This window comes from Solanum stenotomum, chromosome 3 (genome assembly GCF_019186545.1).
Source record: "Solanum stenotomum isolate F172 chromosome 3, ASM1918654v1, whole genome shotgun sequence".
In the NCBI taxonomy this organism is placed as follows: Eukaryota; Viridiplantae; Streptophyta; class Magnoliopsida; order Solanales; family Solanaceae; genus Solanum; species Solanum stenotomum.
Genome location: NC_064284.1, coordinates 12,196,009 through 12,209,755, shown reverse-complemented (window position 1 = coordinate 12,209,755; position 13,747 = coordinate 12,196,009). Strand labels below are relative to the sequence as shown.

General features: G+C 36.0%; 2 protein-coding genes across 4 annotated transcripts; one reads left to right on the top strand and one right to left on the bottom strand.

The window, feature by feature from the left end:
* Window positions 1-59: 59 nt before the first annotated feature.
* On the top strand, window positions 60-2,368 carry LOC125859213 (40S ribosomal protein SA-like). Its single transcript, XM_049538915.1, has 5 exons — window positions 60-300; window positions 951-1,213; window positions 1,289-1,486; window positions 1,686-1,887; window positions 2,124-2,368. The coding sequence occupies exons 1-5, from the start codon at window positions 159-161 to the stop codon at window positions 2,213-2,215; spliced, it is 897 nt and encodes a 298-aa protein (XP_049394872.1). The 5' UTR covers window positions 60-158; the 3' UTR covers window positions 2,216-2,368.
* A 1,016-nt stretch (window positions 2,369-3,384) lies between these two features.
* Window positions 3,385-13,346, bottom strand: LOC125859671 (uncharacterized). 3 transcript variants are annotated; one of them, XM_049539459.1, is made up of 7 exons: window positions 12,997-13,346; window positions 11,353-11,588; window positions 8,777-9,434; window positions 6,019-6,382; window positions 5,830-5,933; window positions 5,071-5,265; window positions 3,385-4,331 (listed from the first exon to the last, which is right to left on the bottom strand). In XM_049539459.1, the coding sequence occupies exons 1-7, from the start codon at window positions 13,171-13,173 to the stop codon at window positions 3,624-3,626; spliced, it is 2,442 nt and encodes an 813-aa protein (XP_049395416.1). In that variant the 5' UTR covers window positions 13,174-13,346; the 3' UTR covers window positions 3,385-3,623. The 3 variants fall into 3 exon arrangements, with proteins under 3 accessions (XP_049395416.1, XP_049395417.1, XP_049395418.1); XM_049539460.1 differs by having other exon boundaries at window positions 12,993-13,174; XM_049539461.1 differs by lacking the exons at window positions 11,353-11,588; window positions 12,997-13,346 and adding an exon at window positions 10,206-10,371.
* Window positions 13,347-13,747: the final 401 nt, after the last annotated feature.

The following is a 13,747-nucleotide window of genomic DNA, read 5'->3' as shown; positions in this document are numbered from 1 at the left end:
AAGAGCCGAATCACTAGGGTTTAAAAGGCCCAAGCCCAACATTAAAGCCCAACGAAAGGAGCTTTTTAATGGCTCTGCGTTCCCTTTAGTGTTTTTTCTCCAGCCGCAGTGAAACCCTAAAAGCAGAGGAAGCTAAGGGAGAGTAACAGAGCACAACAATGGCGGCAATCACACAGCAACCAAGGACATTGACGACGAAAGAGGCTGACATACAGCTGATGTTGGCAGCTGAAGTCCACCTCGGTACTAAGAACTGTGACTTCCAAATGGAACGTTACGTCTTCAAGCGTCGCAATGACGGTATACTCCATAGTTCACTATACTAAACTGCAAATATCCTCATTTTCATTCTGTTCTAGATTCATAATGATAATTTAGTAGGTATTTACATGATTTTCCCCTAGTATTTACGTGCTTGTATCGGAATATATGGTTATAAATATGTACTTCGTCAAAGCTACTAGATTCGTTAGAATAGGATATTGATACTTACTAGTGATTTGAAGGGGATAGAAGTGAATTCATATACCTAGTGAAAATATTTTCTTGTTTGGTCATAGGCTACATGTTTAATTTAGTTATTATGTTCGAAAAATAATAATCTGACTCTATAGTGCTAGTACATTCAGGTAATTAATGTGCGATCCATATAGATTATGTGCTTTACTATGCTATGATTTTTTTTATCTGTGGACGAATGGCAGATTCAAGATCAGTTGCAATGAATTACTGTTTATTATGCCTATTTTTTGTCTCTGATATTTATACTATCTGTTTGTTATTAGGTAAAATGATATGTTAGTTGTGATGAATTCTGATTCTAATTAATTTGTATTCTGGCTGGGCTATATATTTGACTTCCTAATCATGGTATTAGAAGAGTAATGTATCTCTTAGTTTAGCAAGAACTAACAACTACCCTTGTATCTTGATCGATCCTTTATTCCCAGGTATCTACATTATTAACGCTGGAAAGACATGGGATAAGCTGCATATGGCAGCTAGAGTTATTGTTTCTATTGAGAATCCTCAGGACATCATTGTGCAATCTGCCAGGCCCTATGGACAGAGAGCCGTCTTGAAGTTCGCACAATATACTGGTGCACATGCCATTGCTGGCCGTCACACCCCTGGTACCTTTACCAATCAGCTTCAGACTTCATACAGCGAGCCACGACTTCTCATTCTCACTGACCCTAGAACTGATCACCAGGTTGATACTGCTGTAATATCACTCATTTCTTTTTTAGCTGGTTGACATTTTATAACTAGTTTGAGTCATTTGCAGCCTATCAAGGAAGCTGCACTTGGAAACATCCCCACTATTGCCTTCTGTGACACTGATTCACCAATGCGTTATGTTGACATTGGTATCCCTGCCAATAACAAAGGGAAGCACAGTATTGGGGTTCTCTTTTGGATCTTAGCAAGGATGGTACTGCAGATGCGCGGTACTATTAGCGCAGGACCCAAGTGGGATGTCATGGTAAAATCTATCTGGAAGGATATCTATTGGCTCTTAATTTTTTCCTTAGTTGCTGTACTAGTTTAATTGTTCTCAAGTTTGAATAATGATTTCAAGTTTCATTTTCATTTGGTGTTCCCAGAATTTAAACACGTGTTGTGTGTATCTTGTAGCAGTTGAACATCTATCAATTCTCACATTTAATTTCTTTCTCTGTTAGGTGGATCTCTTCTTTTACAGAGAGCCTGAAGAGGCAAAAGATCAACAAGAAGAGGAAGTACCTGCTATTGCTGATTATGCAGAATATGGTGGTGCTGCTCTTGGTGGTGACTGGACTAGCAGCCAAATCCCTGATGCTCAATGGGCTGCAGATGGTGCAACATCTGTTCCTGTAGCTACCGGTGGCTGGTCTGGAGAAGCAGGTTAGTGACATATTTTCTGGACCTAGTTATTAAAGTCTGTGGATGCAGAACCTCTCAATACCGTGATGCTGTATTCTTTCATCTCATCTTTGGTGTTCTACTTTGTGAATGCATTTTTTTGAAGAAAAAAAAGAATATGATATCTGTTGTGGTTGAGTAACTTTTCTGACGTCTGCTGATTTGATGTATTTTTTCTCTTCTATATATAATGCCAATTTTGTCTCCATATATTTCAGTGGCTGAGGGAGGTTGGGATGCTGCAGCTCCTCCTCCTGCACCAGTTGGTGTACCAGAAGTGATCCCTACCCTAGCACCTGGCTTGGAATGAACTTGACTCCTTTAGAAAGTTCTTTTTGGTTAAAATTAGATATGTGAGTTCTTATAACAGACGGTTTTGTTTACGATGCAATTTTATTAAAATTTTGGACCTGTTGATGTACGAAATTATTTCAAATCATTTATAGCATGTCTTTTTAGTGCAGCCTTGTTTTTTTGAGGACTCAAGGTTTGGAAATTTGTCGGAAATGATAAGAGTAGCTGTTAAAACAAGTCTTGCTTACTGTTTCTGCTTTTTAAAGCCTGTTTGAATTGGTTTATTTTAAGTATTTTAATCTTTTTAGAGTGTTTGTGTAAATTAAAAGAAGTGTTTATTAGTATATTTGGTATTAAGTTAAAATGATTAAAATTTATCAAAAATCATAAGTTAGAATTTCTGCAAGCTTTTTTTAAAGTTCAGTAGTCTGATTGATGTTGTAGACCAGTGCGATGATGGGTTGGTTACCTGAGTTCTTTTAGTTAATGAGTCGTATATTGCAGTTAATAAGTTTCTTTTCTCTTCTTTGCAATGTAATTCCCTTAATCTAATATTACCGTAGTGTTTGCTTAATGCTTTTTGTAGTGTTATTTTGTTGCCAAAATGTTTAAAGATACACTAGCATATCGTTGAAATCGTTCCAGCCTTTTGTTAGATACTCCCTCTGCTTAAAGAAGTTTTTATAAGGGATGTGTTTTACTAAACTTGTCTTGGTATTGATGTTTTGGAATTCTAAATTTGACTATTTCGGTTTTTAACACTACAAACGTAAGTCGTATATGATCACTTAATAAGTAAAATTTCACAAAATGTGATCCGGAAGGATAGAGCGTGTAGGTTCTACCTCCATTATTTCTTGGAGGTAGAGATGTTTTTGAAGTATGTGATAACTTAATGAAAACGTTGAGTCAATTCAGACCAAAACTTGACGTTATGAAAACTTAACATGGAAGTGCTCCTTTTAACAGTGAGAATGTCCTATTAAGGACACATTCAATTTTACAATTTTGATTGGGAGGAGATGAGAGGTTCTCAAGATCTATAAGGTATAAAAATGAACACAATAAACCTGCATTCCAATTGGTACGTGTTACTTTGAAGACCTTTTTTGTATTAGACCATTCTATTTGCCTACTGCAAGTGCAAACATGGGTTGCCTTGCCCCATTGGCATTTAACAGACCATTTTTCGTTTGATAAATCTGATTTGGTACAATTGTATATATTCATCGTTTCTGCAAGACTATTAAGTTTAAATCATTATCAACTATGTGACTCTACTTGAAATGGGTTCCTAATGGCTATGATCTTTACTTTTACAAGTGAGAAGAGAACCTCGACCAAGGGGATCAGGCCACAAGACCGAGTATGGATCCAGTTTTCGTCAGCTACTTGAATAAGTTATAGCCGAGGGAACTGCAGATTTACGAATATTCCTTGTGGCTTCTCATCCTTGTCACCAAGTGTCTCCCTTTCTCTTCTATGTGACGCTTCTTCTCTTCAAGCTTTTCCCCCATTTTTTTCCGCAAACCAAGCATCTTAGCCCTTGCACCTGTTCTTTTTGGCTTCATCTCATCTTCTGTAGAACTATTTTGTTCCTCTAGCATACTCAGTGAATGAGAAGGTGAAGGTGAGTAGCTTTGCATGTTTTCCTCCGTGCTCATGCGGTGATTCTCTAGCTGTTCATTGTGACTCATCAAAGGGGCATGCAAGTCCGCTCCAGAAGACTGGCCCATATGAACTGATAAATATACCTGTGGGTCCGATGACTTGCGTTGTAGTGTCTCTCCGTGATGTTTTTTAGACTTAAGATGTGTTCGTTCTGGACTAGTAGTGAGGCTTCTGAAACTAGGCTGAACCTTAGGAGCTGAGTACAAAGAGTGTGGATCCAGGGACTTGCTCTTTTGAGTAGCCCATCCACCAACTCTGTTCAGTTTTTCTTGTTCATTTTCAGCATTACTGCTGGTACTTCTCCTATCTGCTTCTTGTTTCTTAGCATTACCTGCAGATTTGTTATGAATCCATATGTATGGAGCATCTTTTAGGGGAACCCAGTCATCCTTTTCCGCTATCATCCAAGGTATGCATACATTCTCACAGTTTGGAAGCACAACAGATTCACGAATAGCAGCCTGCATCAGTTTGCAACAGCATCAGCTCAACTCCCAAGAAAATTTAAGCAAACAATGTTGCCGGTAGTTGCAGAGAAGAGAACATATATGGAAAAATTGCCAACACGTCCCCTGGTGTAAAATCTTAAAATCGATAAGTTGGTTTTTCTTTTGTAGTCCGCATGATTTGCAAAAAATTCAGGTCATTGAGTAAGGTAGCGCTACAGAAAGACAAGAAAAAGTTCTAAAAGTAATAAACTGGCTAGACGAGCTTTAGTGTATTCTACTTGCACACCATCTGTTGGTGCCATATAGAGTAGCATCATCCTCTCTCCCCACGAAAGAAGTAACCAAATCACTCTCTGAGTACCTTTATAAATTTCACTAAATAGATACTGTGATGATCTATCTGAGACCAATTTAACGTATCATCCATCTACACAAAATCAGCTCATGGATCTTATGAGGTGGATACTTTGATTGGGCCAACTAAAGTCAAGCAGCTTTTATGATGCTTTAAGTTGAAGAAAATCAGGAACGAGAAGAATAGCAGATGACAATAGCACCTCATGCCCTTACATGGGATCTTTGGTCAGTTGTCAAGAGTACGGAATAGTTGTCTCCTAAGTTTCAGGCCATTTTGGCGTACATTCTACCTTTGTCATTCACAGAACCTAAAAGCTTGTGTAGCTGACTGGCAACCTCAATTTACTTGATGAATATCATTCAAACAATAGAGCAGATTACTTTTAAAACTGACCTTAATTCGACTGGTTATGAACAACAAAAGGTGTCCACTTGAGATCTTACGATCCCCAACAGAAGAGTTCAAATGGATATCAATATCTGGCATCGCTGTGAATCCAAACCATATTTGATCTGAAGGTGGTGGCTTTACGTATAACCTCAGTGTTCCTCGTAGAGATGCAACCCTGATCCCTAACGAGAGTGGAACCTGAATGTTGAAATACAATGGTTAGAAATCGATGAGCTGCTTCCACTAGCTACAAGATGGACACATAAAATTTTCCATTCATTACTGCAAAGCCAACATAAACAGGAAAAAAGGAGCATAAGTTTCTGAATATCTTAGTAATACAGGCAATAGGAAAATATCAGTGAAGCACAAGTTTCATAATTGTATAATGAGTCAATCCCATTCTCACAACAATTTATTTCCCAACTCTACCACCATGCATCCTCATTTTTACTATCGTTTTCTATTTTCATCAATTATCAAAGAGAAAATACCAAAGGTCAACTTATGACATGAGTTTTAGTTACTTCCTTTTTTCTGTAGCATAACAAGGAGACAATTATTATAGATAATTATGATCGAAAGATAGTGTTGTACCCTAGCCATGAATTTTGCAATAGGTTCGAAAGTATTGTAACACGTTTGTTGCAGCAATTGACATCCACCAGCAAGTTAAGCGTTTAAACACAGCAAAGCCAGGAAGTTTATTTCAGGGAAACCCAAGGTTAAATTGCTAGAGATAAGCAGAACATTATAACCAACCTGTGAAACCTGCTTGGCCACAGAATGTAAGATTGATTTCCACTTAGATCCAGGAAGTGAGCTACTAGAGCAACTAGAGCTTCTGCTCGCGGTTGAAAAGTTACCTGATTAATGCACTTTAGATTACTAACTGATAACGATATATTTATTTTTCCACAATGAATAACCAAAAAAGGTTTTGTTACATACGTGCAAGTATATCACCATCACTTCTTTGGTCCATCTTATCTGTGTTCTCATCAGAATGCTTAAATTGTTCACTGAAGCGTTCAAAACCTTCTAACAGATCTGATTTGACGTTATCAACAACACTTGAATCTAAACTTGCTTCGTCCCCCTCATGTAAATCAAGGTCTTGAACTTCAAGCCTCGTTTCAAGGTCTAATATTGCACCACCAGAGTACTGAACATCAATTTCGAAAGCCCAGAGCTCGTTCATATCTGAGGGAAGAACCCTCATTGCATGTATATAGGGAGGGAGGTCACCAACATTAACAGCTGCACAAGTTACTTCACCTATGTAACTGGGGCTACGAATATTGGAGAGGGTTCTCTACAAATAAGGAGAACACTGAGTTATAGCCTTGTTACAAAAACATATTTCTCTTCAAGTGATCATGAAACTGTCACATTAAAATATATGCACAGAAAGCTTCAAAGTGAAATGCATTAAACAAACTTCTCGTCTTAAACTGATAAATTCTCTTAGTGTCATAGCAGGGGAAGAAAAGTAGTTCAATCCTTCAAGACGTTACTTAAGTAGAAAGGTGGCAAGTAATGAGCCAAGTTCATTTTCTTACACAAAAGCTTTCTGCTGATATATCACTAGCCATTTATCCAAGCCGTGGAAAAATTTCTTAAAAAATGTTACACATACTTAGAAGTATCAAGTTGTATGGCATTTTATAGGAATGAGTTTCAGATTAGAGACAACAAATTTTTTGGTTGTTTAAAATCCAAAAGTTATTCGAGTCTCTGTTGAGATTATAGAGGCTCTGATACCAAGAAAAGTGAGAAGAAGAAAACTATATATTGATGACTTCATTAATGACATTACACAATAAGGGTCCCTTGTGTAGGAGTCTTTACTTAAAATAATAAGATATGTACTTATTCTCTACTTGATAAGGTCAACAATTATTCTTTACTAAATGTAAGGTAAATAGTTGTTCTCCTACGATTAAGTAGAGTAAATTCATGTATATCATATATAATATTCTACCATATTCAGTTTATCAAATCAAATGATCCAAGACAAATTGTGCATTGAACATTTTATCATACAACCGTTTGAACTGTATTTTTATTTTCAACATTTATTCATTTCCCAATTAACTTGGGTTCCAGGCATAGAAGTTGTTGTTCAATTTTTATTTTATTGAGTGTGCTTGTTTTGAGAACATAGTATAAATATCAAAGGAAACCTACTGACACTCAAAATCTTGCTATAAAACTGCTATCAAAATGATGGAAGGGAAGGTTGCATGCCATGCCGCCACCAAAACGGTCGCTGCANTTAAGTAGAGTAAATTCATGTATACCATATATAATATTCAACCATATTCAGTTTATCAAATCAAATGATCCAAGACAAATTGTGCATTGAACATTTTATCATACAACCGTATGAACTATATTTTTATTTTCAACATTTATTCATTTCCCAATTAACTTGGGTTTCAGGCATAGAAGTTGTTGTTCAATTTTTATTTTATTGAGTTTGCTTGTTTTGAGAACATAGTATAAATATCAAAGGAAACCTACTGACACTCAAAATCTTGCTATAAAACTGCTATCAAAATGATGGAAGGGAAGGTTGCATGCCATGCCGCCACCAAAACGGTCGCTGCAAGAGGAGCGATGCTGGTCGGCTAAAAGAGAGAAACAACACTGATCACCAGAGAAGGGAGCGGTGTTGAGAGGAGTGGTGCTCCACGGCAAAAGGAGGAGTGGCACATTGGGAGCATAGGACACCGGCCACAAAAGAGGGGGAAAAGAAGATCAGGGTCAGGAAAAAGAAAGATAAAAAGAACATTGTCAAGCACGTAAATATAATTGAGTCTCTACCAAGATTGTAAAAGTTTCGATACCATGTAAAGAATAGAAGAGAGAAGAAGAAGAGATGAACTGAGGATTTTATTATTGACATTACATATTAGGGTCGTCTTCTTTTATTTTTCGGAGAAAGGTAACAGTATATACATCATTAACAAGATAGTGTTGGCAGCTATATTTACAATTACAGAAGACCTTGTTCAGCTTACAAGGAATCTAGAAATTCTACAAAGGTTTCTGCATCATCTACATAATTTTCTTTACACAAAAATGAGAAGACAAAAAAATAAAAAATCATTTTAGTCTTCTCTATATATACTGGAGATTTTATTTTTGACATTACACATTAGGGTCTTGTTATACATGAAGCTTCATCTAGTACAATTATAATATAAGTCATTATTATCCTACAATTAAGTAGAGATTGTCCAAGTATATCATATAACATCCTTTTTCTTATTAGGGCAGGAACACTATAACTCCTGTAATATGTACTACACAAAAAAATATATTCTACAATATTCAATCATTCAAATACAATGAATCATTGTATCTACAGAAATTCTAACATAATGCGACATTATTTTTTCTGCATTTCATGTCTTGAAAAACTAATTAATGAGTTTAGGCATGAACTGGACCCAAATAGACAGAACAGATACAGAGAAAACACACAACCAACTACAACTACCTTGGGATTAAGGTGTGGTAGTTTTTTTTTTTGAGAATGGTAACTCGAAGGTGTAATAGTATTACAGTTGTTAACGTCCTAGAAAAGCAATACAAGTAACTTGATAACCAATGTCTAGCCTAATCAACTAAAACAGGATTAAACTATGATGACAATTGAAATTACTTTACATCTCATAATGAAGTAAAAGGAGACACGAACCTGAATCCGTTCTTGCAAAGAACTTTTCATCTGCTCATTTCTTTTAGCATCAAAGAACAACCGTGATATTAACAAATTCCAACAAAGGGATCCTTCATCACCAATAACCCTGTCATCAGAATCTGCATCAGAAATGACAGACCCAGTAGATGAAGGCACAATAACATCCTCATTGGAAAAATCAAGAGGCTTTCTTGTTGGAGCAACCTTCATGACACTACTAGCCAAGTCAAGGTCTTGGAATGAAGGGCCTTTCTCAATCAACTTTCGTTCTTCATGGCCTAATTTTGAACTGCTACTTGCCTTATTTTCTGGAGCATTCTTGGAAGCTTTCTTGGTTAACTTTTTTAGAAATTGACGAACTTTTGACGAGGAACCATCTGGCTTACTTGATTTATCAACTACTTCAGCACCAAAACTTGAAGATGGTTTCATAAATGAAGGATATGCTGCGTTTAGTGACATCAGGTAATTCTGGAACTCTACATTTAACTTTGCCAACCACTTTATTTTTTCTTCATCCTCACAGGAAGCAAGACGAAGGGCTTTGCACCATGCTTCCTTCTCCCAAGATGTTTCAAGGTAAATGTAAATTATTCTACTTCCTTTATATACAGCAGATGCTCCACTTTCAACTTTAATTGGGTATCTTTTTGCCCTGTAACAAAATTGAAGTGCTAAGCTACAGTTGGTGTTATCATTTCCTATATAAAAATTATAGAAACATTTATGTGCCAGAAACTTTTTGACAAAATATATAAGATAACTTTCAAAGTAAAAAGTTCCCTTATACTACCTTCTTTAATGAAGTTAAAACCTGTTTGAATTGATTACATCTTGGAATGGTAAGACTGAGCAGCTTGCATTCCAACTTTTCATTCATAGCTACTTGGGCATAATTTTATTATTCATGAAAACATCTGCTTATTGATTTCTCTTATTTTGGACAACTTGATACTTATACCATTAGAAATGGCAGGCCACATTTTGGTCTTATGTTACTTTCCATTGTTTGTCTTGGAATATAATAGCACAAAAGAAAATTACTTGCCATTCAAAAGGAAGTCACCCAAAATTAAGTGTTTAACCTTTTATTTAGTTATACATTCTCAATAAATTTTTTTGATAGGTAACTACATACACACTTATTGCCTAACTAAATTAATGCCACGCAATGGGGTGCTTCTAGTGTTGGAGGATTTTAAGTCCCAAATTGAGTGTCCTAACTTTTATGGATATTCACAGGTTCTATTCTGTAAAGAGAAATTTGACTATATACAGCACCCTCTTTTTTTCTGGTGTTTGTAACACTCTAAAAGATATTTTAGAGTAAAGAAAAAGGGGAAGAAACCACAAGCTAAAATACTAGTATGAAATTTATCATATTCAATCAATTATTTGAAGTAACAAAGGCAACAAATAGACTTACTCATGTTGCCTCTTATAACCTTGAATAGTGAAGATAGTACACATTGTACAAGGTCAAACCAGGATATGAAGGAGTTGTTCACTTTTACAGCAAAACAGAAAAAGTAAATCAAATACAGATGGAAATAAGGAAAGGCGCAGGGAATGGAGTTTTAAGAACAGGAACATCGGACCTATGCCCTTGGGCTGTTGAACAGAATTCTTTCAATTATCCCATCTCCCACTAGAAAAGAAAGTAGTATTCAAACTCCCCGGGGTGTCTGTGGAGTAAAAAGACTGAGTTCTAGCTATGTCTCTTGCCTGTCCGGAGTGGAGACAATCTAGCAGAGCACTATGCCCATTATATATCTTTTAGCTTCAAGCTGAGATTTGTAAATAGAACAAACATCAATTTTTGGGTAAGCAAAAAATAAGAAGGCATGTGATAGGCATTTTACCAGTCTATATTAGGATAAGTTTAAAGTCAATATGTCCACATGGTCAACCAACTATATAAAACAAAGCTAAATGCATGGTGCGCAATACAATCTGACATGCATCTTCATTCTAAGCAAAACTTGTCAGCAGAAAGCATTTGCAAGGAGAAATTCTATTACATAAAGAAGATATATCTCTAGGTAGCATGAATTTACCAATCAATTTTTTATTTCTAGAATATAAAGGTAACTAGGTATCTGTCTTCTGGTGCATATTCTTTTATTGGGATTTGCCTTCATGTAGCTTCTAAAAGCTCAGAGAATCATATTCTATGCTTCACACACTGCGGATCAGGAAGAAATACTTTTTGCTAAAATCAAATGAGCTTCTCACAACCAGATGAATTCAAGCTAAGAAGAGATATAAAGCAGTCAAGTTCTCTTTGTAACCACCCGAGTTTTCCTGCTGCAGTGCCCGGAGACACAAAATTAGGATTTGCTTATAACTAGAACAGAGCCAAGAAGGTTCTTTTTAGATCTTATGCCTCCACAACACAAATAATCTAACATGTCCATAAAATTGCTAGAACAGGATGGATTACTCTTTGATATTTCCAACTTTTATGTTTGATGTGAGTAGCTCAAGTACCATATTTAACCAGTGAAAGATGCAGGAAGAGTTTTAACTCAGACGCACTTCAAAAAGTAAAGTCAAATCAGGTACTAACTTACCATTTTCTTGTGGACAAGTTTGAAGCAGAAACAGCTGCAACCATGCAACCTTTGAGTGGAATTTCAGTATGGGAACCATCCGATTCTATTAGGATGAGAGAGTTTTTTTTTATTTTTCCAAATTTCTGAGAAGGTATTACCTCTAAGATCTCTTTCTGGGCTTTGTGCTGCTTTGTAGCTTTGTCCGTGTTTAAAGCTTTCAGGATTCTTTCAGATTCTAGAACCCATACTATTCCCTGGGAACAAACACACATACTATACTATAAGTTATACTGATCAAGTCCATTGAGGAAAAAAGGCACTGTGCTTGAATAGAAAAGAAAACTTCAGTTAAGTTATACAATACTAATGAAAATAGCACCACAGATTTTTCAAAAAAAATATTAGTACAATAACATAAATTCCATTCCCAGATAATTGCAGATCAAAAAATTATCTTCTCACACACCATGTAACACATTCATTTAATGGTGATAAAGAGATGATTCATTCACTGTTTTCTAGTAGCACAAGAGACAGAGAGGTGGTTAGTCGATGATTAGAGCACTGCTCTCTAGCTGGAATCTGTTAAATTGTCAGAAGGTGATAACATGAAATGGGAACTTTTTCTGGTCCATTTACTCTTATAATAACATTTACATTGTCTTCAAGAACCACTTTTCCTCTCTCTGTTTCTTTATATATATATAAGGGAAAGATGACAGACTGCTGCTAATAATCATTGAAGTGTATAAACATCACATTCATTTGTAAAAATCTTCTCACCAAGAAATACCAAAACACTGCAACCTTGGGCATTCTTAGAGCCTCCTGCTGTGCATGGAATGGTCTATACTAGATTATACTTGGAATACTCTGAGGTATTAGACTATTAGTTCTACAACATTGGGATGGTTTCCACCATAATGTCTGGAAATGAAACTTTTCAAAATAATTTGTGTGCAAAAAGTGCAGTGTGAGTTTTGAAAGTTAGGAAGTCATCTTTGCTAGAGAGCGTATTATCCCCGATGTGGGAGGCTTCTTACACTTGTCAAAAATGTTGAATAGTCCCAAAGGTTACCAACAAAGTGACTTGTGTCAAGTCTTCAGACTTGCAGCAAGACACATGTCACGTCCTTATTTAGTGAGTCTTTTCTCGTACGCCTATACTACCTGATTATGACTTCTTCATTTTAAAATCAGAAAAAGAGTTATCCCAACCATCAGTCCATCATACCTACCTCTTTCCGACTAGCTGGTTTTATTATTGAAATTTTGTTGTTCCTGCATCCTCCCGTAGAGTTAGGCTTGTTTAATCTTAGATAGTTTCTTAGGATAGTGCCTAGCATGACTCAAGCCACTTTGTATATTTGCTCATAAATAGTACTCCCTTCGTCCTAATTTATGTGGCACCGTCTGACTTGACACAAAGAAACTGACTGACTTCTCATGTTAGTCCGGGTCAGCCTAATTCTACAATACTCTTTTTGATGAAATCCTTTAGACGATTAACTACTCAATTCACAACCTCAATACGCAATTCAGACAATAATACAAACACAATGTGTGCAAAAAAAGGCACCAATAAAATTGTGTAGGCAAAAAATCACACACATAATAAATTAAACATTAGGGCAAACAATAAGCAAGAAATTGGGTACCTGCCTGCTTGTTGTAGAAAGATGGATCAATATCCCCAGCAAAACACAAAGACCCTTCAGGTGGTTTCCCTTTATCAACCCTTCTCATAAGCCACCATATAAAAATAACAATTCCTACAGCTTCCACTGCAAGAACAAATATCCCACCAAGAACAAACACTGTTAACATGATCATCATCATCCTCTTTTTTTCTCCCCCGAGAAGAAGAAGAAGAAGAAGAAGAAAATTTATGAGAAATCTCGAATTCTATAGGGGGGAGAAAAAAGGTTATTGGATACAAGGATTCCTGTCATGCAGGGCAACAGAGAAATGGGCGCTAAAGGTTTGCTGTAATTAGAAGCAACCGTTAAAACACATTTTGGGCGAAAGTTACGCATTATTTTTATTCTTACGTTGAAATTTGAGATACAAAATTAAAACTATTAACTATATGATAGATCCGTCAACCTTGGACTTGCACGAGAAACGGAGTTGAGGTCCATACTAATTTATTTTACTATACATAAAATTGAAAATTAGCTGACGGAACAAACGCTTGGAGTTGGAATTGAGTTGATTCATTTTGTACCATTATATCAATGTGTTGTATATGTTGCTTTGATACAAAATGAACATATATTAAATATTGGTGTACATCTATTTTATTATTAAAATAAAATATTAAGTGCATAATTTTGTGGATTGACAAGAATGTGGTCATTATTCTGATTGTAACTTATAGGTTATTCACTTACCCTAGTAACTCTCTCATCAT

What these genes read in the sequence shown, in the direction of transcription:
- LOC125859213 (XM_049538915.1), top strand. Translation starts at nt 159, where the DNA reads ATGGCGGCAATCACACAGCAACCAAGGACATTGACGACGAAAGAGGCT. An exon ending in CTTCAAGCGTCGCAATGACG is followed by an intron (nt 301 to 950) that starts GTATACTCCATA and finishes CTTTATTCCCAG; the next exon opens with GTATCTACATTATTAACGCT. An exon ending in ACCCTAGAACTGATCACCAG is followed by an intron (nt 1,214 to 1,288) that starts GTTGATACTGCT and finishes AGTCATTTGCAG; the next exon opens with CCTATCAAGGAAGCTGCACT.
- LOC125859671 (XM_049539459.1), bottom strand. Translation starts at nt 13,173, where the DNA reads ATGATGATGATCATGTTAACAGTGTTTGTTCTTGGTGGGATATTTGTT. An exon ending in CATCTTTCTACAACAAGCAG is followed by an intron (nt 11,589 to 12,996) that starts GCAGGTACCCAA and finishes GTTTGTTCCCAG; the next exon opens with GGAATAGTATGGGTTCTAGA. An exon ending in TCATAACCAGTCGAATTAAG is followed by an intron (nt 4,332 to 5,070) that starts GTCAGTTTTAAA and finishes AAACTGATGCAG; the next exon opens with GCTGCTATTCGTGAATCTGT.